The sequence below is a fragment of the Pomacea canaliculata genome, linkage group LG13 (assembly GCF_003073045.1).
Source record: "Pomacea canaliculata isolate SZHN2017 linkage group LG13, ASM307304v1, whole genome shotgun sequence".
Taxonomy (NCBI): domain Eukaryota; kingdom Metazoa; phylum Mollusca; class Gastropoda; order Architaenioglossa; family Ampullariidae; genus Pomacea; species Pomacea canaliculata.
The window spans coordinates 5,032,969-5,059,977 of record NC_037602.1 but is presented as its reverse complement, the minus strand read 5'-3'; the positions used below and the strand labels follow the sequence as shown (position 1 = coordinate 5,059,977).

Below are 27,009 nucleotides of genomic sequence, written 5' to 3'. Positions count from 1 at the left end.
ACTTTCGCCAAAATGTGAAGATTAGTATTTTAGGAAATACATTTTTTTGTAAACCTGATGGTCTTCTTGACAGCCTGCAATGGAAAGGAAGGCTACTCTAATGGGAATGCCAAATAATATTTTAGGTATTCTCCCCTTATATTACTTAGATGATGACAAATCTATAGGATTATTAGAATAGCATATTTTAGACCTTATAAGCTTTTGTGTATGATAATGTGAAACTTGTACATAAGTATCTTTGAGGTATGGCTTTACTTATATAAAATAGATTACCGAGACAGAACAGCTTAATTAAAGGACACAATTAAAGAACACCACTTACATCGCACTGACACATCGGCAACTTATATAGCAGATTCTGTTGTCAGTAGCAAGTCTCTTTTTTTTGTTTTGTTTGGTTGCAATAAATCAAGAATTTAAAATGCATTAACAATTAATTTCACTTGCTCTCAAAAACAACACAAAATTCATGACATGTAATTCTTTAATTGTCTGATGTCTAAAGAATTTTTAATAGCAGCTCAGTAATTTAAACATCATAAGTAATCACTCTGGAACAATGGCAGTTTGTGATCCTTCACTCGATGCAAGGAACCATATATCTGGAGAAAGACTGTATGCCTAAAATGTCATTTCATTATCTGCTCTCAGTTGTCATCAAGGACCTCAAAATACATGCCTCCATGTTCAAGAAATTAAGTTCACAAAAATGACAGCCTCTGTAAGCATGTGCAAGTGATGATCGAGGTGGGATAGTTGGTCTTTCATCAGACATGAATCAGAAGTAAAGGTATATTACAACAAAGCAGCTGGCCCTGTAAACAAGCGCTACAATCACAGGAAGAGCAATGTGCTCGAGACAAGATCTGAACCCAGGACCACCAATCCTCACTGTATTGGTAACAGTGATTGAAAGTCAACAGATAAACATTACCATGACTGTGATCTATTTCAAACAGTCTGTGTTGTCACTACTAAGTTTGGAAGTACAAATAAAACAAGAAGAGTTTCCTCTCGTTGACAGTGATAGTTGGGTTTGCACTCTTCTACAGAATGAAACCAAGTTAAAGTGACCATTAATAAGGAATCTCTTTCATGCTCCTAATGTGGCCTAAGTGATAAGCTTTGTCAGCTGCTACATCGAACATGGAAACCCTTATAATACCAGTTTACCAGCTCAACTGGTGGTCAACTGGTATCAGTCATGGAATGATTATATGAATGATGCCTTGTTTTGCACTTTATTATCACTTTGCACATAAAAAAAAGGAGAAACTATTTTTCCTGTTAAGTTTTCATTCACCTTGTACATAACAGAACTACAATAATGAATATTTCAAAATGAAATGTTTTCTATTTGCTCACGAGATTTTCTCCCAACATTTTACCAATTCCTTGAGAGTAAATAAGCCACAAGTCAAATGATAGCAATATACCAACACAAAAATAAAAACAAAGTATCTAGGTTACTTTCTGATATTCTTATAAATTTTTTAGCAGCCAAGCAAAACTAACAGAAAGCTGAAGGCAAGCTCTAACAAACTTCTTTTTACTGTTACTTTTTATTGTCTGGAAAATGTTTTCACATTTGCATCAGACCTTTTCAACTTTGCAGTACTGTAACACCAAATAACCAACTGCTAAAAACTAGTTTCGGTGACAGTTTGTAAGTACATAAAAGCCATGAATAATCCTGAAAGTGTTTTTTTGCTGAATGCACTGATGTAGGCTGCAGGTTAAGTATGAATAAATGTGTAGGTGATGAATGGTCATGAGGCAGAGATATGTCAGAAGGATGAGATATGGAGGGTGAGCAAATGGTTAAATGGGCTGATTTTTAGGGCTTTGCTGCTTGTTTGCTTGTCTGTGCAGGATGAGTTGACTGGGCACAGAAACAAGCAACTCTAAGCATAAATAAAAAACATTTTGAGAAATCAATCTTCCCCTGAAGACCTGCACCTATAAAATCTTAGACTCAAGGGCAGTAGAAAAAGTTCCACTTTATTTTTTTCAGAACAGAAATAGGAGCAAACACAAGACATGCTAAGAGGGGAAGAATTAAACAAGATTTACTGGAGATCCTAACAAGGAATCGGTGACCCAAATATAGTTCCTGAAAGGTTAGGAACAAAAACAATAACTTTGCAGACATAGTATCCGCCAATTAGCAAGGATTGACCACTATGGGTTTTCATCTTGCATTCAGTACTCTTTGAATGTTCCCATAGCTCACAACTGTTCACAGCATTGGCCCCTGGCAGGTAGTCTTTCCACATACTTCTACCTACAAACACTGAATCGCCCCTTTGATGTAGTGCACTGACATGGAAAGATTTTCCATTTTAAACACAGCTAGTTTAGTTTATTCCCTGCTACTCCTCAAGGAGCATAGGGTCGCAACATTAAACACACTATTCAAAAAAAAAACCAAAAAACAAGACAACCTAAGATCTTTCATGCTTTAGCTTTCACGTAGCTTTAGAGAAGCTATTTTAGAACAATCAACCACACTTCTGCAGCTTCCAGCTTTTGTAAGCATTTGTCTGTTATCACTGCAGGCAAATAATCATAATGTAAACACAATGAAAACACCACACATCAGAATTATGACTGCTGAAACGAAAAACTGAAAATTCTCATCAGTTAAAAAAATGTTCAGTTTTGATTTTCAACAAACCATTGCAAGTTTTTTCCACAGTGGGCTAAATTACCAACATAAAATGCACTTCAATAAATTAATAATTATAACAATGCTTGCATGACAGCAACAGAAATTAATTTTTCTACATGCATGGCAATCTCCATGACCCTATCAGATTCTCTGATTTCTGGGCTGAAGAGGTTTTTGTGAGGACTGACTTGATGAAAGTCTTTTGCCATGATCATGACTGGGGCTAGCACGTACAGGTTGTTTTTTAGCAGAAGAGGATTTCCCAGCAACAGCTCCACACATCTCTCCAGTCTTAGATGTATTTGATGTGTGTGTTTTTTTCTGTGTCTCATTTTGGAGACCTGGCATGCCATCTCCATCCGGTTCTGTACAGACCAACTCTGAATCAGCTGGTTTTGAGGTGGGCCCTGATGCAGAGGAAGCTGTGGCAGTGCATGAGGTAGCCTCACTTGGAATCTTTTCCTCTTCTTCATCTTCTACCATCATAATGGTACTGCAGGCTTATGTCACAAAAGCACACACAGGAGATGTATTACAATCTTTATAAACAGACACATGCCAAAAGAACTAAATAGCTAGGAAGAAAAAATAGCCAGCTTAACTTTTTTCATTTTTTAAAAAGGAGACAGAGGATTGAAAAGATTAAAAAGAATATTTATTCTGTTTGATGTTTTCAGTCTAAGGCAATTAAGACTAAAAAAAACCTTTTCACACATTGAACATAGTATATGTATTCTTCGTTTTATAATGTCATGTTTTTTTTCTTGAACTGTCAAAAACATCATGAAGTGCAAAAAGGAAAAATTTAATTTTACCTGAGAAAGCCTCTGGGTAGTTTTTGCTCAGTCTCTGCTTTAGTGCCCTAAATGAAATGATTCTTTAAAAACATTTCTGCCCAAAACCTGCTGAATTGTAACTTCTGATTTATTCTAACATTTATTTATTAACAAATATCTATTTAATAAGTACAAAGAAGAAATGAAACTTATGATACTACAAATGTTGGCAAATTTTTTTTCCCATCATATAGCACACTTGAAAAATCTCATCCCCTTTACTTAGTGAGACAGGCCCAAAACCAAGCAAATGAATCCTACCATAGAGGACTGCCAGAGAACTAACAATCAAGAAAATCTTTAAAACTGTTATCTTGCCATAGAGAAGTAACTACAATTGAAACCCCTACATCAATAGAGAACTTCTTTGTGAGATCTCTATACACTCTGACTCTGACATTATCTAATTTATGCTCACAGGTTTTAAGTAATATTTCTGGGTTTTGAAAAAAAAAGTGTACAATACATAAAAAAGGAATAAGAAAGAATACCTTATTCGTTTAAAGATAGAGTCTAGGTCTCGTTTCATATCAGATAATAGCTGTGTGTGATTCTGAAATTCTTTAACTGTCACTTCATATCTTGAGGAGGATAGCAGATTGAAGTTGATCAACATTTCATTAGTCTTCTCATATCGGGAAAGCCTGAAACATAAATGAAATAGATGCACGTGCATAGTAATCAACACATGCACACATACTTATGCTAACAAGCTTCACACACACACTCTCTCTCTAACTCACATGTCTCTTTGAACTTGCACCATATTGTTTACATCTTCTCTGTTGATTTGTTCGACTAACGATGAAGCCACCACCACAGCATCTTGATAATTTCTTGAGTCATGGAATGCCATCATTTTCACAGAAGTTTGGGCTTCTATTTCCTGTTTGAATTTGGATGTATAATTAGGGAAAATCTGAGGCAGAAGAAACACATTTGGTTCTACTTTCAACATGCTAAGCATACCAATGACTGTAACCATTACTTCGATATTTCTCCAGCTCATTGTTAATTAATCCAAAGGCTAGGCACTCTGTCTCGTTAACTAAACTATTTATGAGAGTGTAATGAACAGATGTTTAACAGATCGCTTTAAAGCCAGCAGGAAGAGACTGCCAGGAAGTGACAACGAGAAACATTTTGCGATTCGTCTTTACTGATAGCTGAAAATACTTCCGCTTGACGGCATATCTGTGCAAAACTGTGCAAAAAACAGGAAAGAAGATTGTTACATATCGCTTCTATGTTTAGTTACAAGGTAGTTCGAGCAGTGGTACATAATTGCAGCATTATCTAGCGTGACTGGTGCAGCGCACAACTGGCTACTGACATTTTTGGTAAACACATGCCGTACAAGGGACATTGTTTCAAAATACTTCCTACTCTTTTTCCGCCAGACATTTAAAATTTTTTATTTATGTTATCTTCTAAGCGGTCCAAATGAACACTCGCAAAATCGTGAAAAAGGCTTGCACCGTTCAGTGTTCAAACCTTGAGTATTTACAGAATCCGATCGACCTGCTGGAACGTGTGCTGAGATTTACCTCCCTTTAGTTGTTATGGTTGGTTTGTTTTTCGTTGTTGTTTTTGTTTTTAAAGGCTGATGACCTCACGTGTGGATCAGGAGAGAACGTCAGCCCTTTCATTAGTCATTAAATGTGACTGTACTTTTCTGGTGCATCTGCTACTACAGATCAAACACCTTAAAATCAAATTCAACGTCCTCTCATATATATGTGTAAAAAGGTAAAAGGTTATCCCATAACCTTTCGTGTTTAGGGGGGAGGTATTACCTCACTTTAGTCGGGACCAGCTTTATGTGAGGGTGGTACACATTTAATTTGATTTGTGCATTTGTAACGTGCAGCATTACGTTAGAGATATGTCGCAGTCTCTGCGCAGTCCAGTAATGATAAAAGAAAGACAATGGAAGGCTTAGGTACACTGCACATATGAAATCTCCCTCACTGCCTTATCAAATTGAAAGTGGTGACGCTGTCATTTTTATTGCCAGCGCCTTTTTTACGCGTTTTGCAAGATTTTGCAGTGTCGTCTACTTTTTTCTATAACATCTTAAAAAGTTAACATAGTCATTAAATTATGGAAGGGGAAATAAAATACTTTCACTTTTCAAACGGCCTGCGTAAGGTGACTTTTTAAACAGGATTGCACACAGCAACAAAGAAATAGTTACTTAAAAAAAGAATTGCCCTATATAAATATAATTGTTAATAATATGTTTTTGCACGGAACTATGAAAAATCTTATGAAAAAATAGTTGCTGCATCAAAAATTCAATATATTTTAAGAAATTTACTATTTAAATTAAAACGTATGACGTAAAAGCAGAATTTTTAACATGATCTGTGGTACTTAATTCTATAAAATGTTACCACCAACAAACTAATATTCACTTACATATTTTGAATCACCAGGTTCTAACAGAGATAGTCATATGAATCACTGCTTCAAATCCATCAAAATTAATATTTTTTTTACAAAGCTCAGTGCCACCTTTCATGTATTTACAAACACCCATACAAAGTCAAATATAAATGATGTTTATTACTAATAATATTAGTAAATATTTACAGAGATGAGTGTCCAAGTGACAAACTTTACTTTGAGCACATGTGGCAATGACAAAAATGAGAATGGGATGGCTGAAAAAAGAGAGAAACTTATGAATACAAATTATGAGCATGTTCATGGTGATTGCTTAAGGTACCCCTCGATCAATCAGTATTGTTTCCCTTGGCTGCTTTTCGAAACAATCGAACAATGTGTTAAAAGTTATCTTAACAAATCAAATTTAATAGGAAACAACCTAACATTTAAATGCCCTCAGTATGATTAAATATTAAAATACTGCATGATCCTGCACAGGTCTTTACATATCACAGAGCTAAACCTTCATTTATACATCTATACATGTTCACAGGTCAGCATTCGTATGTGCCTTTTGTTACTAAGCTCTAATAACAGTCTACATCACATTGAACCAAAACTTTCTTCCAGTCCAGATTCCTCTCCTCTTTCTCACCACAGCCACATAGCAACTAAAAACGTAAGTAACCTTAAAAAATAACAAAAAAAGCCAACGCAGCATAGATTGTTGTCAACACCTACAAAAAAAAACCCCAAAGTGTATAGACAGACATCACTTTACATTCATAAACTCCACTTATTACCAATGGAATAAAATGAAGTGAGATGCTTTAGTACTGTGTTGTTTTGTTAATATTATTACCTTCTTGTACATCCAAATATTTCTTAGAAATCACTTTTAAAAAAGCATTTCATTTTATGAAATTTAAATATCAAAGGATCACTTTTTTAGCCTGAAATTTGGGCTCAGCTTGAAGCATTATCCAATGTTATGCAAAAATTTAACCTATTGCATGTTCTTATGTAAAGATTTTTTCCCCTTTCTCAATCTGTAAAACAAAAGCAAATATATCTGTTGGGAGAAGCAACAATGAAAGATGGTGCTTAATTTGGGACGCTAAGGTCATAGGTTCTAGGCTCAATTGATCCTGCAAGTAGAAAGCACCCACCCAAAACACATGTACCTGATTTACCAGGAAAAGTAAAGGGTGGTAGAAGGAGAAGGTTGCCCTCTACTTTCCTCAACCAATGCTCTGGACACTGTGGGCCGGTGGTGGTGGGGGGTTAACAAGTTTGATGGTTTATTGGACAATGATTAACTACACAGTGACAAAATTTGTGAAGTTCTACCTTTCACACCAACCCCTCCTTCCCCTGCTCTTCTTGTAAAAACACATGAAAATCATGACAACCTACCTAAAGCAGTAGTTTCAGAATTTAGTCTTAAGAGATAAGTATACAACATACAGCTGGGAAACTGCTAATCAGCATGCATCACTAACCAATTTTAACAGCATGTCTTGAAGACACCATTTATCTAGCAAAGTGGCAGAAATGTGATTTGGAATGATGGGAGAGAAGTGGCAAAAAACAGTTGTAAAACTATGATTACTTTCTGCTTTGGTGCATGCATTAACAGTAAAACTTTCATTAAAACTCTGTCTTTGCTTTCTCTTACCCTCCCTTTCCCTACATCAATTCCATTTTCCTCACTGTTCAACCTTTATTCCTTCTTTTAAACATTACAAAGGAAAAAAGTAACGATTATGAATCAATTTTCCTCTTCCTCTAAGGCAGCGCGACGATGCAAAAACTTGGGAATGTTCCAGCACGAGTGGTTCATCACATGCGGTCCATTGTTCACACACAAGACAGTCATATTGTCTGCATATTCCAGATCAGGCAACAGCTGCAAAGCAGAGATTTTCAGCAACATATGACATTAACTGCGCTCAGAAAAATGTAACCATAAGCACCTTTCATGCACTTTTCTATTTCTGAACATTGTGTCTGTCACTGTCACTCTCACATTCTCAATCATCGTATACTTAGTGCATGCACAAATATGAAACACACAGTGGAATACAGATAAGATAAACCCAGGTAAAAAATCTGTATTCATCAAATCCTGTCTTAATTTTTTCATTCATGAAAAAAAAAAGATTATAAACTATTTTCACGATTGTGTATATAAATTATGCTTCTAGAAAATTCATCAGGTCAAGATTCTCTTGTAAAATGAATGGAAGGCATTTTTACCTTTGGCGTCAGCAGGAAGTATTGAGACATGCTACTTTTGCATACTGTCTGTACTACCAACTCAAATATTTTTCGTTCATTGACAGGATCCATGCCCTACAACAGAGACAGAACAGATAAGCCAATATGTTTGTGGTCCACAGTCCTGTATAAAATACATGCTGCCTATTGGCACATCCTTCAGTACCATAACTGATGATTTGTTCACAAATTCAAGATTCAAAATTGTTCCACATTAAAAATAAAAAGATCAATATTCTATCAGCTAAGTATGTGTGCAGACATCCTCTCCTTGTTATTACCTGGTTAATTTCATCCACACAGCGAAAGGGGCATTTGGCCAGCTCCTGAAGGGACATCATGTACAGAACTGTTGCCACACTTCTCTCTCCTCCACTCTGATGGTATGGCGTTAGTTCTCTTAGAACCTCACCATCACGGAACTTTACCTTGATCCTCACTCCATACTGACCATATGCAGTCTGCATTTTCAGTAAAAATTAAGAAAGAAATGCAAACTTTAATTGCATAAGACACCCCATTCTGAATATTAAGAAAGAAAGTAATTACATCTGTTCTAAAGTAGTTAAGACTTTTCAATAATAAATTGGAATTACAAACTTGAAGATGCTGTGCAGTCTTCTGTTTAAAACTCCCAAGTAAATAATCAATCTGGACCATTGGTGCCTTGAGAAGGATAATCTAATCTGGTTTTTTTTTTTCAGAATGAGTATTCAGTGAGTTTGTGTTTATCGAAGTGTGTCAATTTTAGTAGAGGAAGTAAAGTTTTCATACAAACAAGAGGCAGTAAGATCCATTAACTACCTGTAATTTATGGGCACTGTCTACATAAAACAGAAAAATATTTGTGCTCATGCAATCCTAGCCCCATTTAATGATGTATAATATTACACGTAACACTTCTTCTTAAAATACAGAATCATTAAAAATTTTGTCTTTTGATATGTAGTAAGGTACTCCAGTTCCTTAGTATTTATACATGTATACACAGAACATATGTCTACATTTTTTCACTCATAGAGGCACACATAATAATAATTAATATTATTATTAATAATAAAAATGTTTATCAGAAATCACCTCACTCTCTGGAATACTCAGGTCCACCTCACCACAACAGCCCATTGCAGAAAAGAAGTAAGAAAAGTTCTTATTTATATTCTTGATATGATCTTTGAGCATTGTGAGCCACTGGTTATGTGTTGTTTGGACTTCCTCATGATGTTGGCCTTTCTCTCGTCTTTTCTGTTCCAAAGTAGCTTTCAGTTCTGCTATCCGTTTCTCTCTTTGTTGATATGTATGGATTACCTGATCCAACAAAGTGTTACATCAATCACACTATCATCTTTTACATCTTCATTTCTGCGTGGTGCAGATAGAAATAAAATCAAGACTTTTCATATCTAACTACAGTTGATTCAGCCAAAAAGCTAAAACATTCTTTAAGAGGATACTATTGCTGCTCAAAATGTTTTTTATGGGGCTTTTACTTTTACTGATCACAATTTTAAGAGACGACACACATAACTCTGGAGGTAGTAACAGTTATTGTTTTTGCTACAACTATTTTCATAATGGTGATGCTTCTGATGCCGCCACCATCATCAATGTTACAGACCTTTTCATCTGTCTGAAAGATGGCATCTGCTCGAGCTTGTATACCATGAATTTCTGCATCGAGGTCTTCTATATTTGATGGACACTGATCAAATGCCTGTGTAGATAAAAAAAAATAATAAAAATTTTAAAAGCAAATTTGTTCCCATAAGCATTTATAGCAAACACATTTAGGTAAGACCAGTGAAAATAAGAAGATAGAATTGACAAATATCCTTCTGGATGAGAAAAAATCAAGCTTTTTGTTGGAGAATGAAGAAGAATGTAAACAGATGGGTATAGTGCAAAGAAAAGACCTACAAATAGCTGTCATACACAAAAAAAAGGCAGATGTATTTCTATGCATATTCAAGCATTTCTATGGTCCCTGGAATTTTTCCCATTTAATTTGCTTTTGGAACGTCATATTACTTAAATATCACATTAAAGAAAAGCAATCAACAGTGAGAGATCTGCAAAACAGCAGCCAAAAACTAACCTTACGCTTTTCTGCTGAGAGCTCTTCATCACTGCCTGTATTGGTAGCTTTTTTTGCTTCCTGAAGTTTCTCTTTTGCTTTAGCTTTCATGTCTTTCACAGACCTTTTCAATTCTTCGAGTTCTTTCTAGATGTGAAAATAGTTAATTATTTTTTTTTAAATTAGGAATTCTTCTTTTCAATTCACAGTTTATAAAACTACAGTAATTTTTGTGAGGTTGAATTAACAAGTTTCCTTCACAAATAGTTCATGGTTGAGCACAGCATCTCTGCTGATAAAAGCTGTATAAGAAATACCAAACCTTGATGGTGCAATCAAAATGGAAGTACATGTACTGTTGCTGAATATGCAGAAGAGAATACCTACTTCCCAAAATAAGAATAATAAGAAGAATAAGAATTTGTTTATTGGCCAAGAGACACTGCACTGAGAATATAACTTGATGATGAAAGAGACAGAACAAAAGAAAGAATAACGAGGCCTATCCTATACATATGCACATACACACAATACCCCTCATCTTTACTTGCTCTCTCTTCCACACTCCCTTTCTATCATGGACATAGACAATGCCTCGCAGAATGCAAAAGGACACAATCAACTAGTATTAGTCTGTGACACAAAACTGTGTGAAGTCACTCTTTGTCTGCTACCTCAACATCTTCATTTGGAATTTGGGGATCTGAACTCTTAGATTTTTCAGGTTCAGCCATGTATGGCTTAGTATTTCAAGACTATGCCAAACTTCAATATTATTCTTCACTGCTGGATCAAAATAAATTAAAATCTTCTAAGGAATCTGATATACCATTCCAACCAGTGAGCATTGTTTACATGCTAAGCATAGATTGGAAAGTTATCCGCATATGGGAAAGAGATTTTGCAGGAAGTACCAATTACAGATGCAAATCACTAACTTTGAAATTAGATAATAAATGGCTGTGGTTATATTTAAATTGTGTCCACCTTCCAGAATCTGTTTAAAAGTTGAACCACCTAGGAAAGCCTTTGAAGGCAGTGATAAAGTAAGTAAAAAACAACTCTCCTCTCCCTCCACCCCCCCTCGCCACCCAAAAATGTTTCCACTGATTAACTTACTCCTTACTTAAAAGAGAAAAATAAAAAAGAGAAGTACAGGAACTTCTTTACTGCTAGGAGCCTGTGTGTGTGCTGACAGTCAAATGGTGTCCAGGTCAGAATAAACAAAAGCTCAGCTATTTAAATAACTTTCTAGAAATTAGCAGTCAACTATACCAAATAAACAAACATTAAGAAAATAATAACTTTTCAATGTTAAACTTCATAATTACAATACTATACCTCCTGAGCAAGTAGCCCTTGTGACCGATCACGAAGTCTGGCTTCAAGAACAGATAAGTCTCTCATGATTTCAGCTTGCTTCAGATTCATTCTCACCTTCTGCTGGCTTAGCTGGAAGCATTCCTGCAAATAATAATGATGAAGACAATGATAGCAATGATCATAATAACAAAGAACTGTGTAAGCTTGCATATCTCCAATATTCTGTCTTAAAGGTCTAGTCTGTCAAGAGAAATATGGTGCTGAAAAATCAAACTCTGATCAAGACTGATACCCAAGCTGCAGACAAAAACAAAGGAAGGAATGTATAAGTTGTTAATGAAAAAAGACAGAGGAAGAAAAAGATGACCAAGAAATTTCTTGGGACAAAGCAGTAGCAGTCTCCTTGTCATTCAGTTGTAGTCTGTTCTGGATAATCTAGGTCTTTATGTTGCCATTCCTATGCCTAAGCCGTTAGTCGATCAAACTCAACAAAAGAAGCTGACTGATAAAGCTGTGAACCATCAGTGAAACTCACATGTGACAAGGCTGTCTTTAACAAACAGTTCTGAGACAGGCTCAAAACTATACAACTTGCTAAAAACCAGAAAATAAAGGAAACTTGTTTTGGTGGAATTCATGCTCTCCCTTTGACCATGTTTACATTATATATCTCTGCAGAAGGTGTTGAGTGCCCCCAGCCTCTTAGGATCACCAAAGGAGAAAATCAAAAGGCCACATAGCTATTCAGAAAAAATGATGGATTGACAGCATTGCAGTGTTTCTGCAGTTATATATTGTGACTGAGGAATGACTGAAATTAAGTTTATTAATTAGAGCCCATACTTCCCATGCAGCAAGGATCCCATAACAATAAAGCAGTGAAACTAAAAGAACCTTCAAATAAAGTACCATGCAAACCACTATTTGAGTCATTCAGTGGGTTTAAGCATCAGAGAATGAACCAGCAGATTTATTAGATATGGACTGACCATTAATTCCATGCCATGAGTTATTAATTATTAGTTACCAAACATATTATAAAACTTGAAATATCTCTTATGCTCAGGAGCAAAGGCACATGAGTATACTTCATATCCACACATTTAAATAAATATGCACGAATTTTGTCCATATGGCGATTACTCTTAATAACATTCTATATTTACTGTATGCTGATTATGCCTGGAAGTTGATTACTGACCTGGGTGTGAGTATGCATTACTGCCATATGATCACACTTCTGAGCGATGATTTTGCTGATTACTGAATCCATTTTTCTTTTTCTGCCTCTAAGTCCAGTTTCTCTGATTCCACTCTTTGTATACTGTAAAAGGATAAGAGCTCCATTAACTGTCAAATCTACATCTCAACATACAAAAGTTCTCTTGAATAACAGCAATATAAAAATGGGTACCACAAAGTTTTTTTTCCTTTATAGTATAACTTACCTTTGTGATTTGAGAGTTTATTTATATCAAATGCAAAAACATTTTATGGAGGATGGTAAAAATGGAGCAAATGAAGCAACTGAAATGCTGGAAAAAAGGGATCAGGCTAGTAACCAATATAGTTCAATGACAGAGTTGACAGTGATAGTCAAAGGTGAAAGATTTTATCATATATCTGAACAGAAACCTGAGTGACAGTGACAGAGAATGAATTGCAAAGAATATACCAACTGTACCTCTCCATTTTGGTCTGAATTTGTTGTTGAACCCTTTTCTTCTGGTCTTTTTGTCGCATTAATTCTTTCTGTACACAATAACAAAAATGATAAATTTATCATCAGCACATTGCATGCAGGAAATAATTGCAAACATAAATAATACAACACAGGCAGATGACCTACATAACTAGTAAGTAACAGCTTACAGCGTTTTGCCGTAGGACAGTAGTGTGCATCTACCTAGTATGTGAGTAGTTAAGGAAGATCATTTTATCATGAATGGAGCACACCCTTAACATATTTTAGATGTTTCATCTTTACATATCACATTACATATCAGAAGTAAATCTTCATTTATACATCTATACATGTTCACAGGTCAGCATTTGTATGTGCCTTTTGTTACTAAGCTCTAATAACAGTCTGCATCACATTGAACCAAAACTTTCTTCCTGTCCAGATTCCTCTCCTCTTTCTCAAGTTCTCTTATAGCAGTTGTGGTTCTTGTTATCCTCTTTGCTTTCACTCACCTTTTTCTCCCTGAGACTATTCACAGATTTTTCAAGATTGATCTGATTTTGCTGAAAGAACTGATATTGGTTCTCCTTCTCCGACAAAGTTTTCTGAGTTTCCTGGAAGAAAACAAAACCATTATGTAGGAAAATAATAGAATGGTATATATTTCTAATTTTTCCATATTCAAGATAAAAAAATCACAAAATGTAGCTCACTGTAGGATGTACTAATGAAATAAACTGACCTGAATTTGAGTTGTAAGTGAATGCTCTCGTTGTACATCAACAGAAGCTGCAAGAAAAGTTGGTTCCCTGAAAAAAAAAATCACACTATACATATATTTTCTTTAAATAAATTTGTGACTGGTGTAAAATCCCACAAAATTTAGGAATCATGTTCTCCTTATGTCCTCATAGATTCTTTTCTTTCTCTCCACTTCTCTTCCCACACTCCCCTGGATGTATTTTAGTATTCCCAGTGTAATGGACACCCAAGATCTTTCTCGGCGTATCTCTTGCGTCATGCGGAAGCATCATAACTCGACGTCTGGCAGGTCCCTCCAGCGAGCTCAAGATGTCACCACGAGCCGCATTCTGACACATCGGGTTTATGGCGAGAGCTAACTCGACCTCTGTTTCAATCTCGTCGACACTCGTTGGTCCACCGGCAAACTACTGAAAGCGGACTAACTAGTATGCTCGTAGAGCCTCTGCCCACCCAACGGATAGCATCATGGTCCTCTCTATGTACTAATCTTTTGTCGTGGGCTTCTGCCCGTGATGAACAAATGTTTCTTTTTGTTCAGCAGTGCTTTTAGGCCCTTGGTCACCCAAGGTTTGTTGTTAGGATAAACATACACTGCTTTGATGGACTGGTGCAATCAACACTATTTTACTCCTCACTTTTACTCCTAACTGTGTGTTAAATGTCTGTATGGATATGTGAGCAAAGACAAATTTCTGCCCTGGGTCTCCTGGGCAGACAATAAAGTCTGTTTTGATTTGATTTTGATTTTGATGACTGCTAACTGCGCATAAATCAAAGAAACAAAGTTCCTGCAAATTTCTGTAATCTTACAAAGAAATTCATTTGTCAAACTCTTTCACATCTGTCTTCTGGCATATTGCACAACATTCTAACATGCTCACTTACATGGTACAAAATGTGCTTACAAAACAAAATAAAAAAAGAGGCTGGGATAGGGAAGGGGAGAAACAAAAGAAAATTTTAGCTTCATCCATACTAAATTCATGAGAAGAAAGCCAATGAGATGCACTCACTTTAAAGGGGTGTTTCTTGATGATACAACTCCATCGTACTTGCTTTTCTTAATTCGATACTGTAACGGAAGACCATACATTTATAAATGCATATCAGTAATAATACAATCTAAATTTGGTGACTGCTTAAATATAATCTTGGTGAATGCCTACTTACTTGCACATGAGCTGTGTAGAAGTTATTTAGTTCAGGGTGCCTCGCAATGATCTGCTCAACATTCTGCTGTGCATGAGCATCTCCAACAGGTATAAGATGTACTTTATACAATGAGCACAAATACCGCATTACAGCTTCTGGACAGGTAAAAAGATCCTGAAGGTAATTCTTGAATCCTAATGCACTGAAACAAAATAGAAAACTCCAAATATATACCTGGTGTGGAGGGCTATTTTATCATTTGCTCTTCTCTTTCTTTCTATTTTCTTTTTTGACTATTAAGGTCAATTAACAAAATGGGAAACTAGAATAACTACCATGGAATGCTACATCAGTAGCAAGGTTATGACTACTGTTGATCAATATCTTAACCAGATGCAGTTTGCCTACCTAGCTGGAAGAGGTAGTGATGCTAAGGTGTTTATGCTAAATACTCTGCACAAACATTTGGAGAAACGTAGAGCTCATGCCAGGATTCTCTTTGCTGATTTTTTTCATTCTGATTTTAACACTGTGCATCCTCACTTGTTAGCAGAAAGTCTTGTTTCAGACTTCCATCTATCCCACCAACTAACTCTCTTGATCATGGAAGTTAGAATGCAGAGTGAATCTTCACTGCAACTAATTTGTTCCATTCATTCACTTGATAAATTCTACTGGCCTTGATCTTGTGTTAGCCCAAGGTGACCTTAGATCGCCCACTGTTTCTCACTGTTGCTGGGTGTGTGTGTATATATAGTGTGTGAGAGAGAAAAATTATTTATTGTAATCTGGGAATCATTATAATAATTAAAATTTGTTTCTCACGAAGGTTCTTAATGCATATACTTGATGTTTTTAATAAAAAATAATACTTCAGAATGTAACAATTTTTTTTTTCAGAACAATTTTGCATGTTATTTCTACTTTGTAACAAGTTTCACATACCTTAGTTCACTAATAGGATACCTAGGTCGAAAGGCTGATAGAGGTTCTCTGGGAACTCTAACTGCATTGACCTTTAACTTTTGTTGATCACGCATGACAGTCATAAACAGTTCCAGGTCTGCAGGATCTTCGCACACAAATGCTCGCATGTCATTGAAAGAGATGTGGGTCTCCAGGTATTTGGCATCACTGGAATTCTTCATGTTCAGCTGTCAAGATTAAAAACACAACATAGCTATTCTCCTGAATAACATGACTAAAGAGGAAGGATACTTTTCATACTGAACGCTTCAATGTCCTGAGCTATGCATATTAAACACTGGAAAGAAAAGGAAAAGCAATAGAAACAGATTTTCCAGCCATACTAAATCTGCACACACAAAAATATGTAACGGATGCTATCATGATTTCAACTAGCCATTTTTCATATTGCTGTTGAATGCTAACTTACACAAAGAAGAATAGGTTCATGAACAGTAGCCTTGAACTTGTTCTTGTTTTCACGTAGCCACATGACAGCATCATATGTGTGTTTGTGGGCCCTCCGTAGCATTTCCAAGCGGCGGTTACCCATGTCCTGAATATTTCGGAGCTCAGTTTGTGCATCTGCAATTTATTAGATAAGCAACAGGCAGCCTGAGATGACACTGATGGCACAGGTTGGCGTTTATATATCAACACTACCCTGTCTGCATTACAATGTGTAAACACTGTGTAGCTGCGAAGACATCTGTTGCTGCAGAAGCAAATCATATAGAAAGAGGTAATCGGAAAATTTTTTTGTAAATTATTGATGTGTTGTTTAGAAAAAAAATTTAAAAGGATATAATATATATATACACATTTGAATGTAATTTAATTGGATGTTAACTGCAAAATATCTTGATGGGTGGTGAAGGCCCAACACAGTTATTCAGTAAAAAACTTCTTTTTATACTCTACTTATTTTAATTACTAAATTTAAATATACAATGATACTACATTTTAAAGAAGGGGTGGTGGGAGTAATATTCATCCAGTCATAAATGTAAACAACCAATAATATTAAGAAGAAGAAAAGAGTGATTTACATGGTGTATAATCACGTTCACCAAAGAGCACACACTCAGATCTTGAGACAAGAAGGAGACATGGACAAAATACAAAGGACAGAAGGAGAAATAACATACGGACAAATTAAAAAAAAAAACCACACAAACAAACAAAAAAAAACCAACATAGAAGACACAAAGAGTAATCAGGAAACAAACACTAAGGATGGAGAATGTCACAAATCTGCAGAGTAAGATGAGCAGGCTGACTAGTCAACTGATTATAAACACAACATATCAATAAATATTCTCTGAACAATGAAAACAGATGATGCTGTTAAGCAGAGTCCAAAAAAAGAAAAAGAAAAGACTTACCATTAATTTCTCTTCTCAGTCCTGCAATTTCTGCACGCACAGCCATGCCCTGCTGTTCAATGTTGTTCAACTCTCTTAAAAGCTCTCTTGTCTGCTCCGTCACTTTGTGCAATTCAGTCTTCAAACAAAGAAATGTACTGTTAATTATCAAAATTAATTATTGAACGGTATATGATCTGGGCAAACAACTTTTGTTATAAGTAGGTGCCTTTATTAACAGATCTGGTATTTTCTTTCAGACTTATAATTCAAAATCAATAGAAAAATTGCTCTGGTGAGAATTACTGCTTCTTTGGACACTACCATTTGTGGAAATTTAGAAACACTACAGCTGCATGCCTTCTCTTAGAATTAAGAAAGCAGTATATATTTCCAACTTTGCAATCTACGTGCATAGAAATTTTACAAAATATTTACATGGTCACTTAAAGACCTACCCAAATTATCTAAATTTTAAACAGATTCTGATAGGTAGAGATAATATAAATCGATTCTGTAAATTTTTGTGCCTGAAATACAGTGACTTATTTATTATCTAATTTCAATGATGGCTCTTTGCATCAGTAGTCAACAAGTCCTGGAAAATTTCACTCCCACATATGAATAGTGTGTAACACCACAGCTGGTGGCATCCATGTTATGTATCAGTAAGCACATAGTGGCCAGAAGAAGGAGCAATACATCGGATTCATCTGATGATCTTCATTTACAGTGCTCTAGAAGCAAAGACAAGATAGTTCACTTGAACCTAAGGATTGTGAAGGTTTTAAGCCCCATGTACAATATGACAAAGAACAATTTCACAATTCCACATCGTAAGAATTGTTTATGTTCGTCAAATTTTGCAAGCTGCAGGTGACCATTATAATTTATGTTTGTAAATAAGGTAGAAAGTGAGAGCAGATGCACTCCATTTGAATAGCTGGTCCCAAGAGAAGTGGGACCCTAACACCTCATTTGTCAGCAACCATAAAGTCACAGAACTAGCTTTACCCTTTACCTTTTTTCCCTCTTTGCAATATTATATAGAACTCTGCTGGGATTATACTGTTAAGAATGGTGACATTTGAGAAATGAATTTCAAAATTCTTTTCTACCTTTACTATTTATCATATAACAGGGAAAAAATCTATAACACAAAAATGCATGTGCACATACAGCAAGTTGCTCTGCACTGGCTCCCTCCAACTGGATCAGTTCATTTTCTAGTGCAGCTTTCTGACTCATCAGATCTGCCAACCTAAAAATGAGTAACATCAGGACATAAGATCAAAGTAGAATATAATTGTAGTGCAGAGAGTGACACAAATGTCCAACACTGTGTTTTTAATACAGCAACTATCTCGTGAGTTCTTAAACAAGGAAAAAATGTCAGCCATAATAATAAGTTTTAACTTTACTTTTTCTTTCTGTTCTCTTCTTGGTTGAACTTGGCTTCCATATCACTTTTGGCTTCAGTAATCTTGAAAAACGAAAATGAGAAAAATAATATACACAAGCATGGTATCATAAATTATTTCCAACTGAGTTATTGTATCATTTTCTATCACACAGCACAGAGATAAAATGCACATTTAGGCATGTCAAAATAAGTGAAGATTGGATATTCAGTTAAGCATGTCTTGTATAGAGTGACTAACCATCATGGTTGCAAGGAAGATATTTATCACACTGACATATCATGCATCATCTGTGTACAGAGCATTTGCTGTCACAAAGTATGCATAAAGTTTATATTAGCACATCCACTGACGTATTCATACTTTCTGCAGCCATCTTCTACAAATACAAATTTGTGATTGTATAAATTAAAGTTAAGGCTGGTATTTTCTTTCTTGTATACATGTAGGACTATGCTGACAACAGTACATGCAGGCATCGTTCTCAACAATGCAGATTTCACAAGGGACAGCAAAAGAGCTAAAAACAGATCTGCATATATGGTTTGTCTCCCTTGATATACTCATTAATTTTTTTTCTGAATTGCTGAAACTTCACACAATTAAGATCAAAAGACGTGGGAAAACTGTCTATCAAGAAACTGATATACTCTCTCTCAAGTTTCATGTACCCGAGTGATACATGACGAGGAATATTATAGGGGAATTCCCTACTCAATCATTATTTTCCATTTGACTTTTTCAGGATGATTTATATGGTAAAGATAACGCAATAACTGTTGCTCAATTATTTTAAATATTTTCAAAATCTTCTGACTTTCCCTATAAAGTTCTTATGCTCTTAGTCATGGAATATTTATGCGTGTCGACATGTTCATATTAATGTTATCAAAAACAAAAAGAAATTCATACAATATCAGATTCATGTCAATGCTTTTACCTTATCTTCCAGGTTTTCCAGACCTCTGCTACTGTCCGAAACTTTGTTGGCATGATCTCGAATCTCACTAGTCTGTTGAAATTAAAACAAAAGTTGATCAAACCCCACTTTACACAGCTTTATTATGATGTATGTTAAAGATCTTTCAAGTTTTCCCAGTAGTTGTATTTTTTCTGAGCTTTTTTTGATAAAAGTTTTAATGACAAAAAATAATTTAAACATATTTCACAAACATACCTTGAGATATTTGATGATTATAAGCTCCTAAAAACATTATTATTAAGTCCTGGCATGCGTGTGTGTGTTTTTTTATTCTATGCAACATTCTGTGCTCATATACACAAAGCACTTTTGAATCTGTTTCCTGGGATACTGGGATATAAATATTCACTGTTACTGTTCCTGATCTAATGTTTACATCCCTGCAAAAAAACCCACGAAATATAGTATAGCAATATTAAAACAACTGACGAAAATTAAAAATACTGCATTAGGGCAAACACAATTATCCAGTAACTTACCTTCTTCTTCAGCTGTGCATCCAGATTTTGTTTCAGCTGTGTCAAAATATCTTGCTGATCTTTAAGTGGCGCACTTTCACTCCTTGCTTTCTTGAATGTGACTTCTTTCTCATCTCTTTGTACCTTTAATCTTTCAAATTCTTTTTTCATACCCATATATTCCTGCGTAAAGTTCAAAATGAAATTTTAAATTGATGCTTACAAAGAAGCAGACTCACAACAGTCTTCTTGCATGAAACTAGTTTTCTTTTAATCTCCGTTTTTATCTGTTTAGCATACTTAAATATTAAATTAGAAATAAGGACAGTTAAATGCATTCAAACAAAAAGCTGAAACAGAAACATGATGAGTATGATGGAACCTTATAAGTTATGCAGAAGATTTAAGGTTAAAATTAAAAAATATTTTCATAAAATTTTACCCAAGTCATATTTTTCTGTGGAATAAAAGATTTAATAAAAGCAAATCACCCAGACTTTGCAGATTCTTTTTTGGTCTCCTAAACATTGTGTTAAGGTTAGTAGGAGTGGGAAAGGGGTTATTAGTTCAGATCTGGAGAGCTAGCTCATATGATGAAAATCAAATATTCTGTAGAGAACAGAAATATTATGATTGGATTCTATAATTACGCTTTCCTCCTATCTTTAAAGTAGCCAACAAAGAGACAGCACCTACTCAATTCTTGCACTGATGACTAGAAATAGATCAAATTAACATTCAGCCCACTAAAGATCATGAAAGATATTCCAAATGCACTAAAACACTAATGGATAATATTCATGAAATGCCTGAACTAAGGAAATAAAATTTCAGATTTTTTTTTAACAGAAATGAAGTTTTGGGTGGTTTAATGGGTACTTTAAAAATAAAGACCTATATACTATCTGTCATTCTTATACTGGACTTGTCAAATGTCGGAAATCATGATTATTCCCCTTGAATACATAGAGAGAGAGAGAATGTGTACGTGCTGTGTGAGCATGATAACAGTAGCATGGACCGCGAAACCTGTGCAGTTGCTCAGGTGCTCAGAATGCTCATGGGAGTTCACCACACGATTTTGTTTCGTGGGCGAAGTTAGTTTGTTACCTACGAGACCACCAAACAGGCAGGACATCATACAGGGTGTTGGGTGTACTAACCAGGGAATCCTGTGAAAAAATTAGTTCCTTGCCTAAACAGGGCAAACTTAATTTGATTGAGTGTAAATGTTGCAAGTTGTACTGCAGATTTATAACATGTTTTCCGTCTAACATTTCACGTTCCATAAGGTGACCAGACGTTTCGGGGGCGAAAGCGGGACATGTGCCGATGATGGTGTCGTCACCGTCAAAGAACACCGAAAAAAGTGATTTTTAAAGACAACCGGGACATTTGATGGACTTGCCAGAAAGCCAGAAAGCGGGACATTGGGCATCCCGCCCGATGAGCAGGTGGGACATGAGGTTAAAAAGCGGGACTGTCCCGCCTAAAGCGGGACGTCTGGTCACCTTACTTTCCATGAACTGAATTTTTGGTACTAGAAGTTTAATATATAATTTTAAATAGTGAAGATATTTATTAAGTTTACAGGAACTATTCTGGAGCATCCAGATCTGTTAGGGAAAACAAGGCATTCCCACTCTTTCAGACCCACCCAGGGGGGCTTGTTGTCAGAGGTTGGTGGATGTTGGTGTGACTGGTGTCGTTGGCTAGGAAGACCTTAGCACTTTACCCAGACGGGTGTAGGACAAGGAGTTTTTCTCTCATCTACTGAGTAAATTTCCTAAGCCAAGGACTGACGTTCTGTGGCTGGGTGTCGAATTACCTGCACCAGCATTCAAGTGGAATAAATGCCAGCTTGTTTTTCCACTATCTGGAAATGAGTAAAAGTAGGCTAAAAGGGAGAGTGCCCACCACTTTGAAGTGATGTATGCAACTTCTGACTCTGTATGGCTGAACTTGTCACTTGAACTGTGGAACATAAGTGCATTTTAAAATCCTACCATATGCTTTTACTCATGGTAACTGGTTAACCGATCCAGATCCGCAACCGTAAATAGAGTTTTCTTTTGACTCATGGTACTTTGGCATAAAAGACAAAGTGGAAGAGATCGAGTGTAAAAGTATACTTCATTTATTTCTTGTTTGATTAAAAAAGAAATTCCTATTACACTCTGTACTGTGACCAATGGATTTTTCGGGTGCGAATAGTAACCAAACAAAAAGCCTACCAGGTCGTTGTCTCTTGCTGAAAGAAAGTGTATGGATGTCGCGTGTCTATTAGTGCTGTGTGCGTCACATCCTTGACACAAATGTCTCATCTTTCGTTGTAGGCAAATATGCAATTGTGTGTAACTCATCTCATTGTAGCTGCAACGTACAAAATTATAAAGCAAAAAAAAAAAAAAAAACAAAAAAACAAAAAAAAAAACAACAAACAAACAAACAAACAAAAAAAACCTGCATACCAGCCAGGGTCTCTTCATCTTAAGCAGCTTCACTTTTTCAAGAAACTTCTCTCGCTGTTTAAAGTTGATGACATCCTGTTCAAGTCTGGCATTCTTTTGCTGCTCAGTGTCAAGCTGTGCGCTGAGGTTGACTAGCTCCTGCTCAAATTCTGTAGACAAGCGACCCTCTTCTTTCAATTTCTGGTGCTTTTCATATAAATCTCCAGAATCCACCTGAGGATCACAGCAGGCAAATTATATCAAGTAATGAACCTCCCTTTTAAGTATTAATGATAACACTTTACTCCTAACTGTGTGTTTTACTCCTAACTGAGTGTATTAAATGTCTGTGGGAGTATGTATGCCTGCCCTTGTGAGCAAAAGAAAAATTTCTGTCTTGGGTATCCTAGACGGACAATAAAGTCTGATTTGATTTGATTTGAACACATGACCCAAGAACCAAGACTAAAAGATTTTAACTAAATGGATTTTGACGCAGATAAAAGTATAGATAAAATGCAATCAGTCAGATGCTTATACAACAGACTTCCTTTCGCTCTCTCTCACTCACTCATTTACATACACAAACTAAATGAGACATACAATTTTTACAGAAAATCTACTGGCCATGATGTTGGCCATATGTTAACCTGAGAAGACCTAATGCAGTATAACAACTGTACATACTGTTGTTCTGTAGCACATATAAATCTTACCTGTTACTGCCATTACAGATTATTAAAGTTGTATTGAGAGTAGACAGAAAAAAAAAGTACCTAAAAATTTTCTTGCAGATATCTGATCTCATAAAAAAAGAATAAACTATGGTATGATACAAAGGTTTGCAATGCCTCCAAGTATTTGCAAATGAAAGCTATAAAGTCTTCAACAAAAGAACTTACCACTTTTTCTGTGTTTTCTAACAGTTCCTGCTGTGACATGCGAGCAAAATCTGCTACCTTTTCTTGAGGAAGAAACTGTACCAAGTTTCCCACCTGAATTTTCAACCGAGAAACCATCTCTTCTACCTGATTAAGACAAAATACACACAAATCTTCAAACATGCAAAATAATAAAGCCATAGAATCCTTTTGTGATCCTATAAATCTGCACAGACAAATATCCCTGACCCTAAAAATGTTAGGTAAAACATAAAAAACATGCTTTTTCTAAACCTGTGCAAAAACTTTTGTTTTCTCATCTATAATACTGACACTGATGATGGCACACAAATGATAAAATATATTATCTTTTATTTAAAAAAGAAAACTAAAGCCAGTCATTTAAAAATTTGAAAATTCAAACATAAAATCATATTTTATTCCACCCACCAACTGCCAATGCTAGAAAGTAAGTGTATTCTTCCATACACACATATACATAGATACGCAAGCAGTAAAAGTCATGTGTAGCTGTATGCATGCATGATTTCTCTCCTTCTGTTATCACGTAATTTATCTTATTTCATGTTTTCACTAACATAAGTCTGTATAATTACACTTTTTTGGCTAGCTGTTCGTCCGTTGACCCACCAGCCTGAAGTCCCTCTTGAGTCTCTAGATTTTGTAATTTCACGGCGAATAACATAGTTGTCACCAGTACAGTTGAATCTGTGACATAAAACCTGTTCTTTAAAATAAATTTGTGTTATTTTACAATTCCCTACTCTTACATTGTGAAAATTCAAGATCTGTGTATAAATGCAGATAATTATGCACACGTGTTATTATCATGCATATGTAGGAAATTACATTTCTATATCCAAAATCCAAGTGCACTTATACTCACCAACTACATTTTCATTCATAGATGATACAGTGTCATTTTTCCATTACATTATTATAACTTTCTAATTGATTTAAATAACTCTCTTTTGACCGCTAAAACATGTTTTGAGAATCATGTTTACATTGACTACAGTTCCGTTGTACTAGCAATGCTTTCAAATGACTTACAACTCCAGCTCAATGGTGCCCTTGGTAGTGCCATACTTGACATAATCTGCTGGTTCTTTAGCTCTGCCTAACCAACTTGTTTTTCCAGCCAGCCCCAGGCAAATGGCACAGACAATGGCTGACTTTCCAGTCCCATTTGGCCCAATTATGACATTAAGATAAGGGCCTGTCTTGAATTCGACAGAATTGTATGTTCTGAAATAAATCCAAATAGAAACCAGCATCACAAGAAACATATATTTTCATTCTGCAAAAGAAAGTACCTGGTAGTGAAATTAAAAGCTACCCATTAAAGAATGCCAAGTTTGTCTTATTTAACTCACTACAGCTTCTCATATATTAAAAGGGAACAAAACTGGGCCACTTCTCAGAGACATGCACTGCGTTTCCACACATCTATGCAGAAATAAAGCTGGATGTCAATAAAAGGTTAAACCTAAAATGTTGACTATCAAATGTGATGCACAAAGAGGAAATTCCTCATGTGTTAAAATACAAGTCAGGACAGGTAGCAAGGCAAAACTACAAAAACAAAAACAGTACCATATGTTGATGTTTCTTATTAGTCTTATTTGTTAACTTTAAACCAAGACTTTGTAAAACTCTTGGGATATATTTTTTCTTTAATGAACATTTCAGCTTATGATTTTTCCTTACCTAACTCAGCATAAATCCTTTGAAATAAATCTGTTTATATCATCCATTTTATCACTTATGATTACGAAAGACCAGTTGTCAAACTGTGATAGATTCCAATATTGAATGGTCTTGAAAAAATAAATTATGCTGATGATGTTTAATTCAAGATTTCTTGCCAGCTGGTACAGGCAGCTCTTATGATAACTGCAGTCCATTTTGATTTGCATACATTCAATTAATAATTAATGATTGGAAATTCCAAAGACTGACAAATTATTCAGATGACAAAGACAGACAAATATTCACAGGCAAGGGTACCCAGTCTTGCCCAAGCAATGACAGACTATCAGTGGTCAGTGTGCAGGTCACATCATATGGCATACAGTAAAGTAATATGTTGCCATACATTTATAATGAAGAGACAGATGAACGTTGTGATGGTGCCAACCAACACATGCTTCTCACTCACTCTCTTTCCATCCATCTTCTGTCATAGCAAACCTTGCAAAATCATGTTACCAAAATTTGTTATGTTTAGTAGGTTTTATTTATTTGGAGGACTAAACTACTATAACAAAGAAAATTAGCACATTTAGAAGCAACATATATCTATTGATAGCCTTCCTTAGATGTCAGAAATATTGTTGCCAAATTTAATGAGGATCTGGCAGTCTCACTCAAAACCGCCACCCCCACCACCCTCCACATACACATCAAGCTCTGCTTTATTTACAAAATTCTTCACTAGAATCATCACCATTTATCTTCCACAGAAAATCCTGTCTAATCATGCCCTCCAAGCATTCAGCTGCATGATGGTCAATAGATCATTTTCATAGTTTAATAACCTTTACATATTATGCAGCTTTTGAAAGATGAATCTGCTATTTTTCATACTACCTAGCTGTCATTATCTCAGTTTTCTTTTGAGAAACATACTCTGCACGCTCAGACCTAAACAGATACACACGTGCAGAAGAATGAGAAAAGTGTAGTCATTTTAACATGACAAAAATTAAATGGATTAGAGGAAATTATCAGGCGTGCAAGAAATGATCTGCAGCAGCCTGCGCGGTCGCAATGTGTGTTTCTAAAAGTCTTATCGAAAGGAAACTGAGATCTTGGTACTGTGTCAATTTCTACTTACTTTCACTTTCGTTGTTCTCCTTTATTGCATACCCTTATTATCGACTCCAAACTTAAAACCTAAATCTAAACAAGCATTCCATTCCTTTTCTAGATTGTATTGTAACATCAAGGTTCAAATAATTTGTTTAAGTTACTAACGAATACGATTGATAACATGCTCTAGAAGTAGTCTTTGGTACGACACTGCTGCAATAATCGCTACGAACTGATCCTTACATAATATCGTTGCAACTTACAAAATATTTTCTAGTTTGATGCGAACAATCGCTCCTTCCACGAAAGCAGACTGCCGAGACCTGTCTTTGTTTGAGCATAACCTTGAGCTGCTCATGATGTGCTGCTGATAATTTTCTTGCGCAAAGGTTGTTTGATATTGCTTTATGTTTTGGTTCAGTTTTTAAGATGTTTCGCGCGTTCTAGATGCCATTACTAAAGGGGAGTAATCA

General features: G+C 35.6%; 2 protein-coding genes across 7 annotated transcripts; both read right to left on the bottom strand.

Moving 5' to 3' along the window:
- Nucleotides 1-469: 469 nt before the first annotated feature.
- On the bottom strand, nt 470-5,103 carry LOC112554207 (kxDL motif-containing protein 1-like). Of its 6 annotated transcripts, none has more exons than XM_025221867.1 (5): nt 5,005-5,103; nt 4,254-4,396; nt 4,002-4,154; nt 3,490-3,536; nt 470-3,174 (listed from the first exon to the last, which is right to left on the bottom strand). In XM_025221867.1, exons 2-5 carry the CDS (start codon nt 4,367-4,369, stop codon nt 2,816-2,818), a joined length of 675 nt encoding a protein of 224 aa, XP_025077652.1. In that variant the 5' UTR covers nt 4,370-4,396; nt 5,005-5,103; the 3' UTR covers nt 470-2,815. The 6 variants fall into 6 exon arrangements, with proteins under 6 accessions (XP_025077652.1, XP_025077653.1, XP_025077650.1 ...); XM_025221868.1 differs by having other exon boundaries at nt 4,989-5,058; XM_025221865.1 differs by lacking the exon at nt 5,005-5,103 and adding an exon at nt 4,844-4,973.
- A 955-nt stretch (nt 5,104-6,058) lies between these two features.
- Nucleotides 6,059-27,009, bottom strand: LOC112554304 (structural maintenance of chromosomes protein 5-like). Its single transcript, XM_025222035.1, is given in 26 exon segments — nt 6,059-7,810; nt 8,161-8,256; nt 8,463-8,642; nt 9,262-9,489; nt 9,800-9,895; nt 10,277-10,402; nt 11,597-11,719; nt 12,780-12,854; nt 12,857-12,902; nt 13,263-13,330; nt 13,775-13,876; nt 14,005-14,071; nt 15,041-15,099; nt 15,198-15,381; nt 16,125-16,333; nt 16,576-16,730; nt 17,531-17,648; nt 18,689-18,770; nt 18,931-18,992; nt 19,871-19,942; nt 20,392-20,553; nt 22,842-23,054; nt 23,723-23,848; nt 24,319-24,430; nt 24,776-24,970; nt 26,800-27,009. Coding segments are annotated over 26 exon segments (3,189 nt in total). The 5' UTR covers nt 26,895-27,009; the 3' UTR covers nt 6,059-7,672.